The sequence below is a fragment of the Microtus oregoni genome, unplaced genomic scaffold (assembly GCF_018167655.1).
Source record: "Microtus oregoni isolate MIOR12 unplaced genomic scaffold, Mior012 000046F_ref0000063, whole genome shotgun sequence".
NCBI classification, from domain to species: Eukaryota; Metazoa; Chordata; class Mammalia; order Rodentia; family Cricetidae; genus Microtus; species Microtus oregoni.
The window spans coordinates 13,715,598-13,735,884 of NW_024543220.1; the positions used below are offsets into that span (position 1 = coordinate 13,715,598).

At 46.3% G+C, this 20,287-nt stretch overlaps 1 protein-coding gene across 2 annotated transcripts in view; it reads right to left on the reverse strand.

Moving 5' to 3' along the window:
• Srpk1 (SRSF protein kinase 1) overlaps nucleotides 1–20,287 on the reverse strand; it is a 43,619-nt gene continuing 23,332 nt past the window's right edge. For both annotated transcript variants that reach the window (XM_041634707.1, XM_041634706.1), the window contains 10 exons: nucleotides 16,230–16,336; nucleotides 15,009–15,174; nucleotides 12,979–13,004; nucleotides 12,369–12,582; nucleotides 11,582–11,998; nucleotides 11,057–11,157; nucleotides 8,382–8,489; nucleotides 6,681–6,750; nucleotides 3,528–3,620; nucleotides 1–2,242 (listed from right to left, as the gene is read on the reverse strand). In XM_041634707.1, the coding sequence (XP_041490641.1) occupies nucleotides 2,058–2,242; nucleotides 3,528–3,620; nucleotides 6,681–6,750; nucleotides 8,382–8,489; nucleotides 11,057–11,157; nucleotides 11,582–11,998; nucleotides 12,369–12,582; nucleotides 12,979–13,004; nucleotides 15,009–15,174; nucleotides 16,230–16,336 (1,487 nt within the window). In that variant the 3' untranslated portion in view covers nucleotides 1–2,057. The remainder of the gene's footprint in view (nucleotides 2,243–3,527; nucleotides 3,621–6,680; nucleotides 6,751–8,381; nucleotides 8,490–11,056; nucleotides 11,158–11,581; nucleotides 11,999–12,368; nucleotides 12,583–12,978; nucleotides 13,005–15,008; nucleotides 15,175–16,229; nucleotides 16,337–20,287) is intronic.

Here is a 20,287-nt window from a genome sequence, read left to right on the forward strand (position 1 = left end):
TAAATACTCTTTATTGATCTGCATTTGTGAGGACAAACAATGGATTCAGTAGAAAGAATATAAAACATATCAGGGCTTTATTCTTAACCAAGAGCCAACAGCAGTCCTCCTGTGAGTGAGACCTGGCCTTTGCTGTGTCCACTGTGCTCAGCCAAGCTCAGGGAGGCTGTGGATGGGCACACAGCTCCTGCAGCTGCCTTGCCTCCTCCAGCTCCTCCTGGGTCCTCTGGCTCCTTAAGCGATAAAAGGAAAGCCCTTATTTTGTGGGACTCATTTCCAAAATGAAGTTCCAGGTTCTCCCATTGAAATTTCCTGTGGTATCAATGATTAAAACAGGCCTGCTGTTGGCTTGTGTTTCTTGGTTATGTCACCTTAATGTCACTAGGAGTCCTGTAATCCTGCAACTGGGGTTTGCCAAGAAGCAGTTTCAGGTAGGTCTGCTATTGCTTTAGATGTCAATACAGTTGACAACCCAGAGTGGATTAGAACGGACGTAGGGTTTCCCTGCCGTTATGTGACGTCATCTGCTCCCTTTATTCTTGATAGGTGCATAGATAGCCTGACTTAAAACTTTCTACAGAACACGTCTGGTTCCAGGAGTAACCAATCACGAGCCAATGAATGGCTGGCCAGTTCCTCAGGTGAAGTCCGTGAGTTACGAGAGCCTCTAAGTGTAAAGCCAATCAATCACAAGGCGACTCTCTCCAGTCTGTGGCAGGATTCACTCAGCTTGCTAGGAGAGACTTGGCTTGTACTCCTGTGGCTTTCTGCATGTTAGAAAGTGAGCTGTTTCCGAGAGTGCTATCACCAAGACCCACTTGGTCCTTGCTAAACTAGCAAGCAGCCTTTCTGTGACCCCGATCCTGCCCCCCTTCTGATATTCACTTCACCTGAGGAACACATAATGTTTAGGTAATCAAGTTTATGAGGCGGAACCTAAAAACAATTCACAAAGCCTTTTTCCATTAAGTAAAAGCCTCAAGTACATTTCAATCATCTCAAAATTGTAGTTAGAAACTGACATTATACAAGGAAATAGCAGCATAGGATGGCTGATGTCAAAACCAACATGGGAAAAAGAAAAGAGCCACCGTCTCCCCTCGGTTCTTCTCCCAGGGTTCATTAAAGACACCGAGCCTCTGAGAACTGAGAACAGCAAAGCCACCTGGAGAAAATGCATCAAGGCCAGGATTCCGGAGCTGCCTGGGAAGGACTTGGAATGCGAGACACACCCCAGACAGGGCAGCTCTGAAGCCCACAACTCCAGTCTGGATCACCCCCCATGTTCTAGCTACAAAATAGTAAAGCCAGCGGGCGTTCAAAGGAGGAAGTGCGGAGCAGAGGCTGCCTTAGGGCAGAAGACGTGGAAAGGACTATCTGCACAAGACCTGAGGCTCTTGGGGAACTTTCAACTGGTTCTGTTCTGTCTGCCATTAAAAATCAGAAGCAAAATTCTAGGAACGTAGTTATGACAGGATGAGAGAGATCTGACAGTGCTTTCAGCGGCGATAAACTGGTACCCAAATTTGTTGCACATCAAAAAATGTAGCATAAAATTCGCAGGAAAAAATGTCAACATAGAAAAGGCATAAAGAATCCAGGGAGATGGCGCAGCCTGGATATAGCACGTTTAATGTCTCTGCTGCTCACAGAACTCACCCCCTCCCCCCTCAACCTGGTGCTGGCAGCACGATATGCATCACAAAGTTGACTCTCAGAGTCAGCAAAAAAGGATGGACTCACATCTCCACAGCTCTGCTGGAAAGGGCTGACAACCTAATTAGAAGGGCAGGGCAGAGGGTGAGGCTGTTCATACTTTTAGTCTTTGGCAGAGCCCAAATAAGGCCAAATTCACCTAGGATGCCCAGTGGCTGTGGGATTTCCACAGGGTCAAGGAAGCAAACCCAAATGAACATGTTGGATTAAAAAAAGAAAAATTGTTTTGTTTTTAAGAAACCCTTGAAGAAAGAGCTTCACCCTGAAAAGGGAAGAGGGAGCATGTCAGAGGGGAGGGCCGGAGGGTCAGCCTGAGGAGCTCTGCTGCAGTGCACGAGGGCTTAGGAGTTCAGCCAAGGGTGCCGGAGACACTCAGCGGCGGTGGCTCTCTTCTCAGGAATAAGCTCCAACATGGGGAGCAGGAAATCTGTGAAGCCGGCGGCCTCTTCCTGGGGCCACTCATACTTCTCCACCAAAACCTCCAGAAGGCCCCAAGGCTTCAGCTTGGTGATGTGTTTCAGGTCACCTGTGGGAAGACGGTACAAGGCTCACAGTCTGATCTCATGGTATGCTCAAACGTCATGGCATAAACAACTGACAGTCTTTCTACAGCACAACAGTCTAGCAAATGTTGCTTCTACAGGAGGCAATGATTTCCAAAACATGACAGACAGACAAAATGCCAACAAATCTGGAGACTGTCCTCAGGGGCACCCCTCTGAAGGCTCAGGTTATCGGCTCCTTGGAACTGACCTCTTTCCTTCAACAAATGGTGCTCGGATCCCACCCAATCCTTGGAAGCTGCCGAGCTGTATCCATTCTTCTCATGTTTTTGGAAGTACCTGTCTTGTCCTAACCTTGAATCTGTGGGCTTCAGCCTCTCGGGCAGCTGAGAATTACAGGGCTCAGCCCCTGCCTTAAGTGAGGAACTTCATAGGTGGTCACTCAACAGCTTCCTTGGGTAAATGCTACTTAAAACCCTTCTCAGGTAATGAGATTGGGGATCTTTTTCAAAGGACGTGTCCTGCTTAGGTCCCTCAGCACTTGTTACAGGCCGCTGGGGAAAATGGCATGTGGCCCCAGAGAGACAACAGACCGGATCCCCAGACCCTTCCTGGTTCAGTTTCCCATTTCAGTTCCATCTTTGATGTATAAAGAAACAGACTCAAGGCTCATGCCTACAATCCCAGAACTGAGGAGGCTGGCAGGAAGACTGCCTGCGGCTGAGGCAAGCACAGCCGTAGGCTAGAGAACTACACTGTCTAGAAAGTGGAGCCATTCTCAAGCTGCCTCTTCCGACTAAGGTAGGTAGTATCCCCTTAGTCTTTCTTTTGTTTTTACTGGGGATGGGAACAACTCCTGCCTCAGCCTCCTGGGGCTGGGATTAGAGATGCGCACACCAAGCCCAAGCTCCTAACAGCACAATCATGAAACTCAAGTGTTGTCTCTATGGAGAATGTACTCAGACACTCTCAGGGCTGCAAAGGCTAGAGAAGGACAGTGTCCTTGCCTGTAGGAGTCTTCAAATTATTGCAAGTACGCGCTCTTAAGCACTGGGCCATCTCTCCAGCCCCCTAGGGTGTTGTTTTTAAGCAGGGCTGGAGGATGCACTATGAATCCTACCTGGAATACATAGGAAGACACCACCCAAACCCAACAATGCCAATGTGCTGAGCTCCTGCCCATACCATCCAGTGCTTGCTAAGCCACACTGGGTATACCCAAGGCACACACTCACTTTTCTGCAGAACAAGTGTCTCATTTTAGACACTTTTACCCCTTACTGACTGGGAACAAACACTTTGTTTTACCTTTTTTGGTGAAAAATTCCTTGGAATATTTTCCCGCCACAATGAGCTTGCGAGGCACCTTCCCCAGAAGTTCTATGATCAGGGCGATGTGATCTGTATGGGCAAAGAAGAGAGCAGGGCGGGGGGGGGGGCTGGAGAGATGGCTCAGAGGTTAAGAGCATTGCCTGCTCTTCCAAAGGTCCTAAGTTCAATTCCCAGCAACCACATGGTGGCTCACAACCATCTGTAATGGGATCTGGTGCCCTCTTCTGGTCTGAAGGCATACACACAGACAGAATATTGTATACATAATAAATAAATTAAAAAAAAAAGACCAGAGCAGGGATGACACACGTGGCTCTGGACACAGCACACACATCACTGTTAGTGCACTGCACACTTGCTTCCTGTCCCAAAGAAGAAATGGACTCTATCTAATGCAGGGTCCACTCCAATGACAAATACCTCAGCACTGCTCAGGCAGTGAGAACCAGAGTCAACCTTGGTAGAAGAGGCTCTGCGCCTTCAAGTTGTGTCCCTGAGCTTGTCACCCTGAGACTGAGAAGTCCTGAGACTATTTCCAACTGTGGCCAAAGGGCCTTGGAATCCGGCCTATCAGCTCCAGCCCGCGCCAGGTGGGCCAAGATAGACTAAGACCAACAGGATCAAGGTGAAGCGGTGAACAAGGCTTTCCGTGGAGAGCTTTCCCAAGGGTGAGCAGGTTAAAGTGACAACGGATAAAACCCAGGTGTGCGTGCAGGGGAGACTCAGAAGACCGAATGACCTTGGGCCCTGCTGGCCTCACTACAGGCCTCCTGGGCTGGAGAATGACACACACATACACAGCTTTACTTTAGGTAACAAACCTAGCCCAGTGGGTTCTTCAAGCAGGGGAGAGAGCATGCCAACATCCCACACACCATAGCTAAATAATGACACGCACATTTGCCAAATGGCAGCACATGAGCAGACGCCGAGGGCTGACCTGACTGAGTTCTGACTGGGGGTGGAATACCAAGGGCAGGTGTTCTCCCTGGCTCGGGCCCTTTCACATGTTTTAGTTTTCAGTTTGGTGGTGCAAGGCCCTACTCCATGCAGCTCTAGCCAGCATGCATATTCTGTAGCACACGCTCTCTACTGAAGACATGTGATGGGGCGTCTAAAAGCTCCATAAACCTACAGCTCTTAACTTCTAAGACAACCTTCCTTAACGCAGTGACCCTTTACTACAGTTCCTCATGTTGTGGTGATCTCAACAATAAAATTATTATAATCACCATTATCTTTATTTATTTATACTTTTACCTATTTCTGTTTGTTTTTTGAGGCGGTTTCTCAGTGTAGCTCTGGCAATTCTAGAACTCACTCTAGACCAAGCTGGCCTTGAGATCATAAGTGATCTACCTGTCTGCTTCCTGAGCGCTGGGATAAAAGGAGGGCACCACCACAACCATCCCCCCACCACCCTGGGCATATTATTTCCATTGTTACTTCGTAACTAATCTTGCTACTTTTATGAACCAGAAGGTCAATATCTGATATGCAGGATATCTGCTGTGACCTCAGTTGAAAGGGTCATTTGACCCCCGAAGGGGTTGAAACCCACAGGTTGAAAACTGTTCTAAGAGAACAAAAGCAAGCAAAGGACAGGAAAGTCAGCATGGACACCGTGTGGTGTGACGGGTACCCAGGAAACACACCCTCCCTGCACTGGGCAAACAGACTCGTAACCATTCAACTGCTAGCACATCGCCAGCCATTTCCCACAGTTCTTATGAATCTCAGCAAGCTGCGCCGCCTATTAATATCCAAAGGGAGCCACGCCACAGGGCATCCCCGGTCCCATAGAACACAAAGCCACGAGCAAAGCGTGGCAGTGGAAGGCACATTCTTCACCCAGGTGCCATCTGCCAGTGCCTTACCCTGCAAACTACTGCAGAAACCAAGAGGCCAGGCATTTCCGTCATCATCTTTTTCAATCACCTAGGAATCTGGATAGTGGCTGGCAAAATCAGATATACCTAGCTATCTTTCCCATGCCCTCAGGACAGAGCAACTGACAGTATGGGCTTTTCCTACGGGCCACAAAATTTAAATCCACTATATTTTATTTTAAAATGAAATTCTATACAACTTAAAAGGAAATAAAACTTTAATTTCTAGAAAAGGGAAATGCTAAATATTATATATGAAGGAGAGTGTCTGCCTCCAAGTGCCACAGTGCTGCAGATTAGATTAAAATTACTGACTTCCAAATCAACATGGAGGCATAAATGGGTGAGTCAGACTTGAACTGTGGGGAAAGTCACTGTATTTTGGATTTTGTTTTGATTTTTTTTTTTTTCGTGGCTTTTTAAAGACAGGATTTTTCTGTGTATTCCTGGCTGTCAGGACACTAGCTCTGTAGAGCAGGCTGGTCTTGAACTCAGAGATCCGCCTGCTCCTGCCTCCTGAGTGCTCGAATTAAAGGCGTGCACACCCAGCTAAAGTCATTGATCTTCAAAGGACGACGAGCAGATGTTAAAACTAAGCAACCTACCCACCCCAAACTGGCAAGTAAGTTGTAAGCCAACCAATTGTGGATGTCAGAGCTCTTTAGTATTTCTTTCTATAAAAAAGGATGATCTTTAGCTGGGCATGGTGGTGCACACCTTTAATCCCAGCACCCGGTGGCAGAGACAGGAGGATCTCTATGAAGATCCTTTTGGCAGGAGGATCTTATTCAGGGATAGCTTGGTCTATAGAGCGGGTTCCAAGACAGTAAGGGTTGCACAGAAAAACACTGTGTTGAAAAAAAAGAAACAAACAAGGTGATCTCATACAGCACACGCTGACCTCACACTTGCTGTACATGAGGATGACCTTCAAGTTTCAAGCCTTCTGCCATCTCTCCAGTGCTAGGCTTACAGCAAGCGCCATCTCCCTTAGTTTGAGCGGTGCTGGAGACTGGGCTCCAGGCTTTTGCATACCAACCATGCACTTCAGCTACTGAGCTGTCAGTCTTTGCTATCATTCTTGTCTTCCTGCATGTTTCCTTAGTGCTGGGATGACATCACTACCCCGTCAGCTCATTTCTCCCGTTTCAGTGTCTGGCACACTCCTCCCACAGTAACGAAGACCTCTGTGCCAGGAAATGACACTAGTGACCAGTAGAAAGAGGGGAAAGGAACTCACCTTCATCTCGTGTGTAATCCTCCCCTGAATGAGGCTCAAACAAATAGTCACCTGTGGCTAGTTCAAAGGCCTAAGAAAGAGACAGCACACGACAGTATCAAAGAAACAGAATGCCTTTGCAAAGCCTTCTGCTATGTTTTCAAAACTAGATGACCATTTGAAAAATGTCTAAAAAAATTACAATACAGAAAAAAGAAAACACAGAACACAACACCAGAATAATGGTAGCTATACAATATATTATATATATAATAATAGTTTGCATTTGAACAGACAGAAGAGGTTCTGAATGCTCCTTCAAACAATGTTTAAGCAGGGCAGTGGTGATGCACTTGGAGCACCTGGGAGGCAGAGACAGACAGGTGGATCTCTGTGAGTTTGAGGCCAGCCTGGTCTACAAAGTGAGTTCAAGCACAGCCAGGGCTACAAAGAAACCATGTCTTAAGAGAGAGAAAAAAACAAATAAAGCCAATGTCTAAATTGCATTTTTCTCATTAATTCAGTGTGTGTGTGTGTGGGTGTATCCTCAGGATTTGGTGCTCTTTCCCAGCATGCATGTCTCCTAGTTTGAGCTCAGGTAGTCAGCATGAATACATGTGCCTTCACCAACTGAGCCAGCCCGTGGGTCTAAAGTTCTCAATATTCTAGTCACCAAGAAACCATCTGAAATGACAGGTACCCCAATGCTTCAAATCTCACCATGACATTCTGTGCCCCAGAGATATGACCCTTTAATATGACACTGTCCTCCAGGCCAAGTTTCCCTCTGGCCAGCAAAGGGTACAAGTAGGTGTTAGGGAGTCCGTGTACAAATCAGAAGAGCAGCTCCCTCCTGTGTTAGAATGTGAAACCGTCTAGAAATAGAATCTACACTCCAGATTACACTGAACACTGAGATTTTCCTAATTTCATGTCTAAATTAACAAAGTGTGTGTGTGTGTGTGTATGTATGTATGTATTTTTTAAGACAATCTTGACTATGTAGCCCAGGATGGTCCTGGATTCTTGCCAATCCTCCTGCCTCACAAGACACAGCAAATCCTCCCCTCTCTAAGTCTCCATTCTCTTTATTTACTGCTGAGGACTGATGTGCCCACACTCTGATCCCATGTGACAAAATGAAATCACAATTAAGCTGTGCACACCTGACGTCAGGCACCTTCCCTGGTGGTGACACTCCAACAGGAGAGTGGCCTCCCAGACTCTTTCTAAGTCTGGCCTTGATCTGTACCTTAGTAACAAAATACTATGTTAGTACTCCTGACTTAGGGGCTGTGGTGACCTCCAAATTCATCTTGTAGCCACTAAGTCAGAAGCCTTGTAAAGCAAAGGCACTCAAGGTAGTCAGGGTCTTTCTGGGCGTAGAGAGCTTTGGCTCAAGTTCCAAATGCGTGCCCTCAGGGCAATGACCGACTGTGGTACAGGAGCCCAGTCAGGAAACAGCACACCCAGCGAAAGCAGTGATTCACAGACCTGTGGGTGACTAAGTGACACAGATGTCTGAGGAGCTGCTGAATGCAGAGAACCCCAGCCTTTCCAGGGGTGTCCCTAGCGTGCAAACAAGGTAAGAGCTCAAGGACGCTAGTCATCCACCAGTATAAAAGAACAATGCTCAGTTCAGACACACTGGTGACCACTGCGTGTTCCTCTGCAGTTCCTACTGTACTGCCGACAGCACACAGGGAGGGCAGCAGGGCTTACCATGCAGGCAGTGCTCCAGATATCAGCAGGCGTGTTGTAGCCAGATCCGATCAGAACTTCCAAAGACCGATACTGCCTTGTCTGGATATCTTCAGTGAAATGCTTGTGCTGAGTAATTCAAAGAGCGCAGAACTTTAAAGGCCATACATCTGACAAACGAACAACTCAGGACTACTTAATAATGGAGACTGTTCTCGGAAAGTATCATCTTCATGCTGCTAGCCCTGAAACAGCTCTGCCTCACTGCTACTCCAAATAACTTTAAACAACTAATGAACCTTAACTTCTCTCTCTCTTTGACCTGTATGCGAACTCAGAGATCTGCATGCCTCTGACTCTGAGTGCTGGGATTAAAAGCATGTGCCATATTAACCCAGCTAAAGATGACCCTTAGTTTAATCATATAGATTTAGAAATAACAATAGCTTTATCAAGAAATCAAAAATTAGAACCAGTGTGGTAATGTACACCTTTAATCCTAGCTCTTGGGAGGCAAAGGCTGGCAGATCTTTGTGAGTTTAAAGCTAGCCTGGTCTATGTGGTGAGTTCCAGAACAGCCAGGACTACAACAAGACTGTTTCAAAAAGCAAAACAAAGAAATCCAAACCAAACAAGCAAACAAACAAATAATAAAAGCACACAGAAAAGGGGTCAGCAAGAAGGCTCGGCAGGTGGGGTAGCCTGCCAGCAAGCATGAAGCTCTAAGATGGACCTCTCAGGCCCACCAGGGAGGGGGGAAGGGAAGGAAGGAGAGAGGAAGGTGTCTCTTGCAAACTGTTCTGACTTCCACACAGGTAAACACATGCAGGCTTCCATACAATACAATAAAGGTTAAAGAAATAATAAAAAGGCTTAATAATAAAAGACTTAAGGTGAGTCCTGTATAGGAAACGGCACAGAAAGTGAATCCTGGCAGCACGGCCCAGGCTCTGAGGCGCTGCACTAAGGGAGCAAAGAGCACAAGGACTCCAGCATCCCAGCCTGAAGATAAACCAGCTAACGGACACTTACACAAGCAGGGGACGAGGAGCTGGGCCTGCAGGGACACTTACTGAAAGAACACAGATTTAGAAATGGGACGAAATGTCTGCTGCTCACTACCTGCCAATCCTAGTCGTGTCCCCCCCGACCCCCGTACTCCCACAACGGGAGACCCGACTCCCACAGGTTGTCCTCTGACCTCCACATGCATACCAAATTCTCTCTCCAATCCCCGTGCTTTCTCTGGCTACTGATTTCTAGTTTTGTTGTGATAGATAAAATTATTCCAGTTGATCCGTCTCTACTGTTAGGATGTGTCCTAGCACATCTATTTTAGAGCCTGAGTGTGACCCCCAGCACATAAGAGACAGGCAGGATACTACACAGGAGGAGCTCGGGAACGCAGACAGGGTCAGCCAGCTTAAAAATGGCTAGGCCCAGGTTCAGTCAGAGACCTGAGTTAAAGAAGGGCTGTTCAGAGCTGGGTGATGATGGCACAGGCCTTTAATCCCAACACTTGGGAGGGAGAGGGAGTTGGATGGATCTCTTTTAAGTTCAGGGCCAGCAGGGTCTATAGAGCTATTTCCACCACAGACAGAGCTATACAGAGAAACTTTGTCTCAAAAGAAGGAAACAAAACAAAACAAAGTCCTAAACAAGCCAAGTAGTCCCAGCATTTGGGAAGCAGAAGCAGGCGGATCTCTGTGTATCTGAGGACAGCTTGGTCCACAGAGCAAGTTCCAGAACAGCCAAGACTACAGAGAAACCTTGTCTCAAAAAAAATCACCCCCCCCAAAAAAAACTTGTTTAACAAGATATAAAAGATACTATATAGCACATAACCACAACTACAATCAATAAAAAACCTTGCTTAACTAGATATAAAAGATACCATAGAGCAAATAAAAATCCATAATTACATATATTCTGAAGGTAAGCCTTACAGCACTGTTCATCATAAGCCTTTGAAACAACATAAAGCAGCACACTGCTACTGATGCAGCAGCCCCACATGTGCGACCTGACCTGGGGCAGCTGCTCAGGACACTGCACAGACACTGTCCTAAGAGCTCCGGGTACAGTGACTAGGGCACTCACAGCACTACAGTCATACTACACAGCCACTGAATCTCACACCAATACTGGTGAACAAAATATGAAATGAATTTAAACACATCACTGAAAGTGGCCAGGCAGTGGCGGCGCACGCCTTTAATCCCAGCACTCGAGAGGCAGAAGCAGGTGAATCTCTGTGAGTTTGAGGCCAACCTGGTCTACAAGAGCTAGTTCCAGGACAGGCTCCAAAGCTACAGAGAAACCGTCTTGAAAAACAACAACAACAACAACAAAAAAAAGGGGGGGGTAAATGCCCACTTTGAGAATGGAGCTGTGGTTGGGGAGGGGAAGGAACATGGTACCAAGTGTCTTAGTGAGCAAGGGTAAGGTCGAACAAATGGATGTAAATGGACGTGACTGCAGCTGAGCAACGGGGGACTTAGGGGACTTGACACTCATTTGTTTCAAATATCATCTTCCATTCCATATGTTCATAAATATATTGAACTTTCCCAAAATAAAGGAAAAATGAAATACTTAGTAAAATCCAGTCCATAAACACAGATGTCTTAGTGTAACTAAGTCAAGTGTCCTCACCCAATCATTTTAAATACAGCAATAAAACAGGCGTGACTTACCACCCAGCAGGCATTCCCAAGATCTGCGATCTTCACTTTGAGTTTTTCTGCATTTTTTGGCTCAAGGGGATTAATAAGAAAATTTCCAGCAGTGAATTTTCCTACAGACAACAGCTATTATCAGTAAAAGGGTTTAATGAACACAAGATAGCCTAAGGGAAACAAAGGTCTACAAGTTACCACTTAGAGGCCTCTCCTCCAGCCTCTAATGAAACTTCCTATGACTTGCTAAGTTTCTAAAGCACCCACAAGGCCCCTGTAAAGCTATGACTGCAATGCTCTACATCCATCTCAAGTTAGCCACAGATTTACAAGTAACTTGGACAACTGCTTCCTGGAAATGGAGCTCAGGGGTAGTTTTTGCCCAGAGTACACAAAGTCTGGTCCACTCCACCCCCACCACTGTAACAAACACCCCCTTCCCCATGAAAAATCCAAACTAGATGCCTGCTGTGAAAATGCAGTTTGCCTACAAATTCAAGAGCGCACTGCGCAGGGCAGGTCGGTGGGGTGTCTGTGTGGTACCTTTGTTGTCCAGTGGTCCATTATGTTCCTGCTCCTGCTCATCCCCAGAAGGTATCTCTGCCCGAATGCTCTCTTGAAGTTGGCTGATGTCCTGTTCACTGAGTGACTGGTCTACAGAGGAGGACTGGCACACCATGGTCTCTGACACCTCAGAGGTCACGGCTATGCAAGAGTCTGTTTCTTGAGATGCACTGCTGTCTCCATTTGAGGAGTTTAGGAAACTAGGTTCCTGCTTCAAAGTGTGGGCATCACAGTCATTAGCATTATGGAGATCCTCGTTAAGCCTCAATGTTTCATTATTACTGTTTTCAGTGTAATTAACGATTCCAATTACTCCATTGCAATTAATTTCTGTTGTACCACCCTCTACACCACGTTCCGTGAGTGTCTGATCCTGGCCAATGGAACTTGACTCTTCTAAGGAACAAACAGAAAAGGACGCATGTGTGTATGTGCCAGTGAACAACAGAACAATTCTCACAAGGCTAAACTAGCTTCTAGAGCTCTTACTAAGTGCCACAAATACAAGATTAACAGCCCTCTGACACCTACTGATGGGAGGACAAAGATCTCATCCTCACCCAATGGCTACAAAGTCTCTCTCTACCTCTGGAGAAGAGAGCAACAAGTTACGCTTTCCTGCCATCTGCCTGGCATTATCATAGATCTCAGCTCTTACAGGACACCCCCAGAGATGAGCTGCAGACACGAAACCACACATTACAGAACAGTGATAAACCGATGCTCAGGTATGCCATCAAGTCATTGTTCAACGCTCTATTTATACCAAGTTTCTCTTGGGTCATTTTATTAGGTGGGTTCTCTGTCAAGGGTCTTTCAACAGGACTCTCTGATGCTTCTTGCTTGTTAGGTCTTTTTTGCCCAGGGCCCGACTTTTTCTCCATTTCCTCAATTTCCTGCATTCGTTTCTCTAGTAATTCTGCCTGGCGCTTCTGCTTCTTCTTCAATTTCTTCTTCTTATTCTTTGACATTTTGTCAGCCTGGCGGAGATCACAAACAGATAAAGTCTTCAGGTGGCTAATCCATTACCCCTGGTTGGAGACAACTGTTAACTTTAATTATTTCCTAATTAAATTCCACTCTTTCCCTAGCATTCCATTAATGTAAATGTGCAGAACTTATGAAATTGAACAAATGGCACTAGTAAGTTTCCATCTTCTGTGCAGTCTGGGGACTGGGTCTCTCAGGCACCTCTATTCACAGAACCCTCACCAGAACCAACTCGCTGATGGCGCAATGAGTGCTGGATAAAAGCAAGGAGGGCAGGAATGGTCCTTTTCCCTGGTCTCCACTCTAAGTAAACTATGCCCATCCATACCATGACCATGCCCAGCACCCAGGAGTTAAACACAGAAGCACTGTATGCTTATACTTACTGGCTTAGGCTGCGGAGCAGTACTGACTGAAAAGAAAAGAGAAAAAGCAGGTAAGAGCCCTGGCACAGACAGGCAGAATGCAGACTGGGAAAAGACACTGCCAGGAGGAGGCTATCCCTCCCGCAGCCTACTTTCTCTATGTGATGCTGAGCAAGCTGCATTTTTTAAAGGAAAACAAACATACATATAAAGAGGCCAAATTTTGTCTACGAAGTTTGGTTGTTTTTTTTTTTTTTTTTGGGGGGGGGGGTTCGAGACAGGGTTTCTCTGTAGCTTTTGGAGCCTGTCCAGAAACTAGCTCTTATAGACCAGGCTGGCCTCAAACACAGAGATTCACCTGCCTCTGCCTCCCAAGGGCTAGAATTAAAGGCAAGTGCCATGATTACCTGACTAAAGAAGTGTCTTCAAGACAGGGCCTCATCATGCAGACCTGGCTGACCTGAACCTTTCCACGTGCCTGTCTGCTGAAACTAAAGGTGCCATCATCGTGTCCAGTGGAGCAACCTTTAAAGACTGTAAAGTGCTTCTCCACCAGTACCCATCTACCCAGAGCCAGCTTCCTATTTAATTCCACAAGTGGTGCTGCTCAGAACTGCTCCCCATGCACAAGCACCCAGGATTCCCGTCTCTTCAAGGCTCCCTTCTGTACTTGTCAGTTCTATTTAAAAAGAAAAAAAGTATAGCCATTGTGTTAACACACATGGCGGGGGTGGGGGTGAGGTGCTTCGTGCCACAATGCACATGTGTGGGAGTCAAAGAACTCTATGGAGTCAGTTCTCAATCTCACCCTTCTATGGGATCCTGTCACCAGGCTTGCACTGCAGACCCCTTTACCTACTGGGTCACTAAGGGTAATCTAGGTGACATGGACAGCTAAATAACCACCATTAGGTACAGCCAATAGACCAGCTTAGGCATGGTGTCCATCTTCCTTTCCTGGCTGTGGTTTAGGTATGACATAAAATCCATTCTTTCCATCTTTTAACACTGAACCCCTCTCATCAGCTTTCATCTCATCCATTCTTCCTTGCCAAGTGGTGTGAACACGAGTGTCAAGAAACATTGTCCAACACAATTACACTACTAAAACTGGAACCTGCCCTCACGTGGAAAAACTGCAATCACCTCCCACTGAGCACAGTGCTGTGGGGAGTTACCAACTGCTTCAATGGGAAATTTATTTTTTTTAAATATTTATTTATTTATTTATTATGTATACAATATTCTGTCTGCGTGTATTCCTACAGGCCAGAAGAGGGTACCAGACCTCATTACAGATGGCTGTGAGCCACTATGTGGTTGCCGGGAATTGAACTCAGGACCTTTGGAAGAGCAGGCAATGCTCTTAACCGCTGAGCCATCTCTCCAGCCCCTCAATGAGAAATTTAAAACCCACAATTCCTGTTTAAGGGAAAATGAAACCAAGTGACTCGGTCCCAGTCTCATATATGGAGACAAACCAGCAGCTCTCCTAGCCATGGGGTGACTGAGCACGTGTGAGCAATGCGAGCTACCCAAGGAGCAGCCGGTATCACACACAACTGCTACAATCCAGGCAGGATCAGGAGTTCAAATTTAGCTTGGGCTATTGTATAACAAAACTCCTAAATTAAAATTAGGGTCAGAAAGATGGTTGGTTTGGCAGGTAACGATGCTGCTGATCCTAACAACCTGGATCTGATCCCCAGGCCCACATGGTGAAGAGAACCGACCCCTTCAAGTTGTTCTAACGTTCACACACAAAAAAGCTGCCCCTACAAAGTAAAGAAGGTCAATAAAAATATAAAGTCTACCAAATAAAACACTTTAAAACTATAATGTAAGACAGCTGTTTTACTATAAAGCATATTTTTATCTAAAAACAACCCCTCACTTTCTTCCCATCTGGAAGAAATACTGAAGTCTTTTGAATGCTGCTATATTTCTAAAATATTTATAGGTAAGTGAGCAGTGTTCATTCCACTGTCTTGCGACCAAATACAAACAGAAATTCCTCCTGCAGTTCTGAGTGAGCCAAGCTCCCCACACACCTGCAGACCCAGAAGGAGGTGGGGCTCCAGATCGTTGCCATTCTGTAGCTTCAGCAGCCAGTCTCCGAATGTACTGGTCATTCACTGACAACAAGATGTTTTCTGGTTTGATATCAGTGTGGATGATCCGGCACTTGGTGTGTAAGTAATCCAGACCCTGTAGCACCTGATTGGGAATAAAACAGAAGCCTCACAAATAAATAAATAAATAAATAAATAAATAAATAAATAAATAAAACTAAAAACAAATAAACAAATAAACAAGTTTTCCTGGGGGAGTGGGAAGAAATCACAACCCACTTAAAACAGAGAGATGAAGAAATGGCTCAGCCGGGCGGTGGTGGCGCACGCCTTTAATCCCAGCACTCGGGAGGTAGAGGCAGGCGGATCTCTGTGAATTCGAGGCCAGCCTGGTCTACAAGAGGTAGCTCCAGGACAGGCACCAAAGCTACAGAGAAACCCTGTCTCGAAAAAATCCAAAAAAAGAAAGAAAAAAAAAAAATGGCTCAGCAGCTCTTCCAGAGGACCCAGGTCTGATTCCAAACACCCAAAGGGCAGATCACAACCACCCCTAAAACTCAGTTTCAGGGAATGCAGTGCCCTCTTCTGGCCTCCACTTACACCAGGCATACACGATACACAGACATGTAAGCAAAACACTCACACACATTTAAATAAAATAAAATAAAAAAACAGAAGCACAATGCCCAGTTTTTGCATCTGGCATGAATCAGGGACAAACTTGGGTGTGTGCACACACGCGGCAGACAGTTTTCAAGGGAGTCATTTCCCAGCCTCAATCCTTGTTTCTAAAATAAGAAATTTTGTTAGAGGGCTGGAGAGATGGCTCAGAGGTTAAGAGCATTGCCTGCTCTTCCAAAGGTCCTGAGTTCAATTCCCAGCAACCACATGGTGGCTCACAACCATCTGTAATGGGGTCTGGTGCCTTCTTCTGGCCTGCAGACATACACACAGACATAATATTGTATACATAATAAATAAATATTTAAAAAAAAAGAAATTTTGTTAGAAACAGGAAACACCTGATATTTTTATATAAAAAGATACAATAAGCCAGGTGTGGTGGTTTATGATTTAAACCCAGCACCTAGGAGACAGGCAGGCAGAGTTCCTGGGCAGCAGGGTTCACACAGTGAGATCCCCTAGAGAGACAGAGAGGGGAATGGAGGAATCCCACACAGCAAGGACCAACAAACATACTTGCTGAATAATCTTTTTGACACAAGGCAGCGGAAGCCCCTGGTAGTTGGACTTGATGATCCACTTGAGTAGATGGTGTCCCAAAACTTCAAACACCATGCAGATGTCTGGGGCTCATTAAGGAAGAAAAGGTAGGCGAGATGTGGATTCAATTCCCAAGTCCTGAACTTTCGGTACAGAACTACCTTGAAAACACAAAGCTGCCGACAATGACGCGATACCACCAACAAACAACCGTGAGGAAGGCCGTCTGGGACGAGTGCACACTTGGGCGGAAGGAAGCAAAGGAGAATCTGATGTGAAACAGACAAAACAGCAGGCTCAGGGTGGCCTCAGGCCTCTTCTGGAATGACAGGCTACACTCCCACCCTCACAGGCTCAAAAGTCAAGAACACGCTCTTCTTTAGCACAGAACTTAACTGAAAAGAAGGAAATGCCAACGTGTTCTTCTGTGTGTCTCCTAGTGTGGAGCATACCTAGTGTTCTGTGAGAAGACAAGTGCCCCAGCACTGGGCTACCCCTCTCCACCAACATTTCTAAGAACAGGACTCTGACTACGTTCAGCCCGATACTTCTGTAGCGCTCTTCATGCCAGTATACCACATGCAGCAAGCATGCTGCACAAGCCCTGAGGCAGTGGAGACTTGGCAGCCATGCTTATACTGCCAACCCCATCTTCATTACAGCCTGGAAAGCCCGCAACAAAAGGAAGCCTAGGTTCCCAAGAAACGGCCAAATCCCAGGCTCCTTACAGGGTGGCTGTGCAACAGTGGAGGAACAAGAAGCCCTTAGTGTTCGACTGGCACCTACTACTATGCAGTCCAGGCTGCCCTGATCTGGGGCGTGGAAGAAGCACCAGTCAGAGGTACATTGTAAGTTAATATAGCAGTTGAAAATGAAAATTAATGCAAACACAGGGTTTGAGGAGGGGCAGAAGAAAAGTTTCCTAGAGAATCCAGAGCCAAAGAATAGACAGAAGCAGCGGAAAAAATTCCTGCTTCCAATCACAGCGATGAAGACTAAAACCACCTGTAAAACCTGCAGGTAAACACAGACAATTGGTTATATAAGGAATATAGGCTCGCTCACAACAGGGCACGCCTCACACCACGTGCTGATGCCATATAACAAAGAGCACACACCTCTCAGGGCAATCCAGCCTGAGGAAATAACTAGACAGACCTAAATTCAGGCACAAAACAAGCAGACTTTATTTAAGGGGGAGTACTGAGACTCCCGATAGACCGTGGGTTGCAAATCCAGGCAGTCCCAGGCAGAACAACTCACTGAATTAGGCACCAAAGGCAAAGCTAGGCCATGGTGATTTGCTGGCACTTCCTCCCCCAGCACCCGAGTGAGCAAACAGGGAGGCAAAGCTCTCTCAACTATTTCTCCAGCATCATGACTGCCCGTGTGCCACCATGCTCCCCACCATGATGAAAATAGACTAAGCTCTGAAACTACAAGCAAGCAAATTATGAAATGCTTTTCTTTATAAGAGCTGCCTCGGACACAAGTCTCTTCAGAGAGGCAGAACACTAAGACATTGACACCCTGGAAAATAGTAACAGATAGGCAGACACCTAAGGCAAGGGTATTGCTACAAAGGCCTGGAATTGTTTGAAACACCAAACACACCCCGACAGGGAGCTGAAATTTCACCACACACAAACACTGGCTGGTGGGGTGTTTCTGTAGTGTAGCGGATATCACGCTGCCGCCAATAAGCAAATGAGGGGTTGTGTTTGGATGACAGTTACTAGGGGGTCAAAGACATCTGAAGATGACTGTTTAGGTCACTGGTCATGGTTGTGTTCTACATAAAAATTACATCATATAATTTCCTCAGTGAGTCATGCATCGTTTGTAGGTTTTGTTTCATCTTTCTTCATCAGGGTACGGCGGGCTGAGACAGATGTGACTGGTGTTGAGACTGAGATTTTGGTGCTAGTTTCTCAGAGTTGCTTTTGTGTTTGGGCAGACAGTCGAGCCACTCAACTAAACCATGTCGACGACACTGCAAGACTATTCTGAGACACGAGGACCACACTGAATGACCCACGGCAGGTCAATGCTGGGTTTCTGATGGAATGGGTTGTAACTATGCACAGCGAATGACTAAGCCATTCATGAGATGAGATGCTGTGCTCTCGCTCAGGACAGTAGGTGACAGGGTGCTGGCCAGCACACGGCTATTTGTTAGCACTTCGGAAAATGACAAGAGAACCCAGTAAAAGGGACTGTGACTAAGCCAAAAGGCAGAGAAAGCAGCACGGAGCGACACACGCCTTCCACTGACTGAGGCTCACCTCAATGCAGACTCAGGCCAGCCAGGGCCACGTCATGAGGCCAGAGCTCCAATATTTCCTTTCAATTTTGTTATAACTGAAGCAGATAACTAAATGTTAGAAACAGTTTTACAAACTATCCTTTTCTAATTTCTTTTTCTTTCTTTTTTTTTGAGACAGAGTTGCTCTGAAACTCACTCTATATACCAGGTTGGCCTCAAACTCTCAGAGATCTGCCTGCCTTTGCCTCCCAAGCGCTGGGATTAAAGCAATGTGCCACCATGCTTGGTCAAACTATGTCTTCTAATCGGGTTAAATTTAAAAGATTTAAAGCTATTAAAGCTATAATTACTAATTGTTAGTTTTTTTGGCGGTAAGCATCAGTAATAGCGGGGTGGGGTGGGGACAGGGGAGGGACACGGGGACCTCCCTAAAAGGTTGAAAGTTTTAGTTGGCTTTTTTTTTTGTTTTGTTTTTCGAGACGGGGTTTCTCTGTGGCTTTGGAGCCTGTCCTGGAACTAGCTCTGTAGACCAGGCTGGTCTCAAACTCACAGAGATCCGCCTGCCTCTGCCTCCCGAGTGCTGGGATTAAAGGCGTGCGCCACCATCGCCCAGCCGGTTGAAAGTTTTAATTATGTCAAGTTACGGGAGTTTGAATTGTGTACTAAAAATATTACTTTGGAGCCAGGGGTGGTGGAAACCTTTAGTTCCAGCACTCAGAAGGCAGAGGCAGGCAGTTCTCTGTGATTTCAAGGCCAGCCTGGTTTACAAAGAGAGTTTCAGGATAGCCAGGGCTACACAGCGAAACCTTGTCATGACACTACCACCACCACCACCCCCCCCCCCCCCCCCCCGCAAAAAATTTTACTTTGGACCTTCCAAATGGCTCACTGGCTTAGGGCTGTAGAGATACTTGCCACTAAAGCTTCATGATGAGTTCAATCCTCAGTTCCAGAAAGAACTGACTCCGAGTTCTCTTCTGACCTCCAGTTTGTCATGATATTGACATGTTTGCATGTGCAATAATGAAACTTAAAAGTTCCTAGGTTGAGTTCTGTGGGCAGCACGATACCAGTAACAGCTACCTGCTAATTTCAGGTAGATAGGTATATGTGGGGTACATGCTACTATGACATTAAGTAACAGGCAATTTTGCACAGACAGCTTTATGTGGGGTGCACGCTGCTATGATATTGCTTGAGATTAAGAAATAGGCCTGAGCCGGGCGGCGGTGGCGCACGCCTTTAATCCCAGCACTCGGGAGGCAGAGGCAGGCGGATCTCTGTGAGTTCGAGGCCAGCCTGGTCTACAAGAGCTAGTTCCAGGACAGGAACCAAAAGCTACAGAGAAACCCTGTCTCGAAAAATCAAAAAAAAAAAAAAGAAAGAAAAAAAAAAAGAAATAGGCCTGAAGCTGGGCGGTGGTGGCTCCCAGCACTCAGGGAGTCAGAGGCAGGCGGATCTCTGTGGGTTTAGGCCAGTCTGGTCTACAAAGCGAGTTCCAGGACAACCAGAGGTACAAAGAGAAACCCTGTCTCAAAGGAAGAAATGCAGACAAACAAAACAGGCCTGAGGTGGTTGGAGAGACCGCTCAATAGTTAAGAGCACTGGCTGTTTTTCAAGGACTGGGATTTATTCCTAGCTCCCTCAAAGTGGTTAATAGCCCTTTCTAACCCTCTTCTGGTCTCCATATAAGCAAGTGAAATACTCACACACATTGGGGAGCAGGGCAGGGCACAGATATGGAGGGCCCAGTGAGAACTGCTGAGAG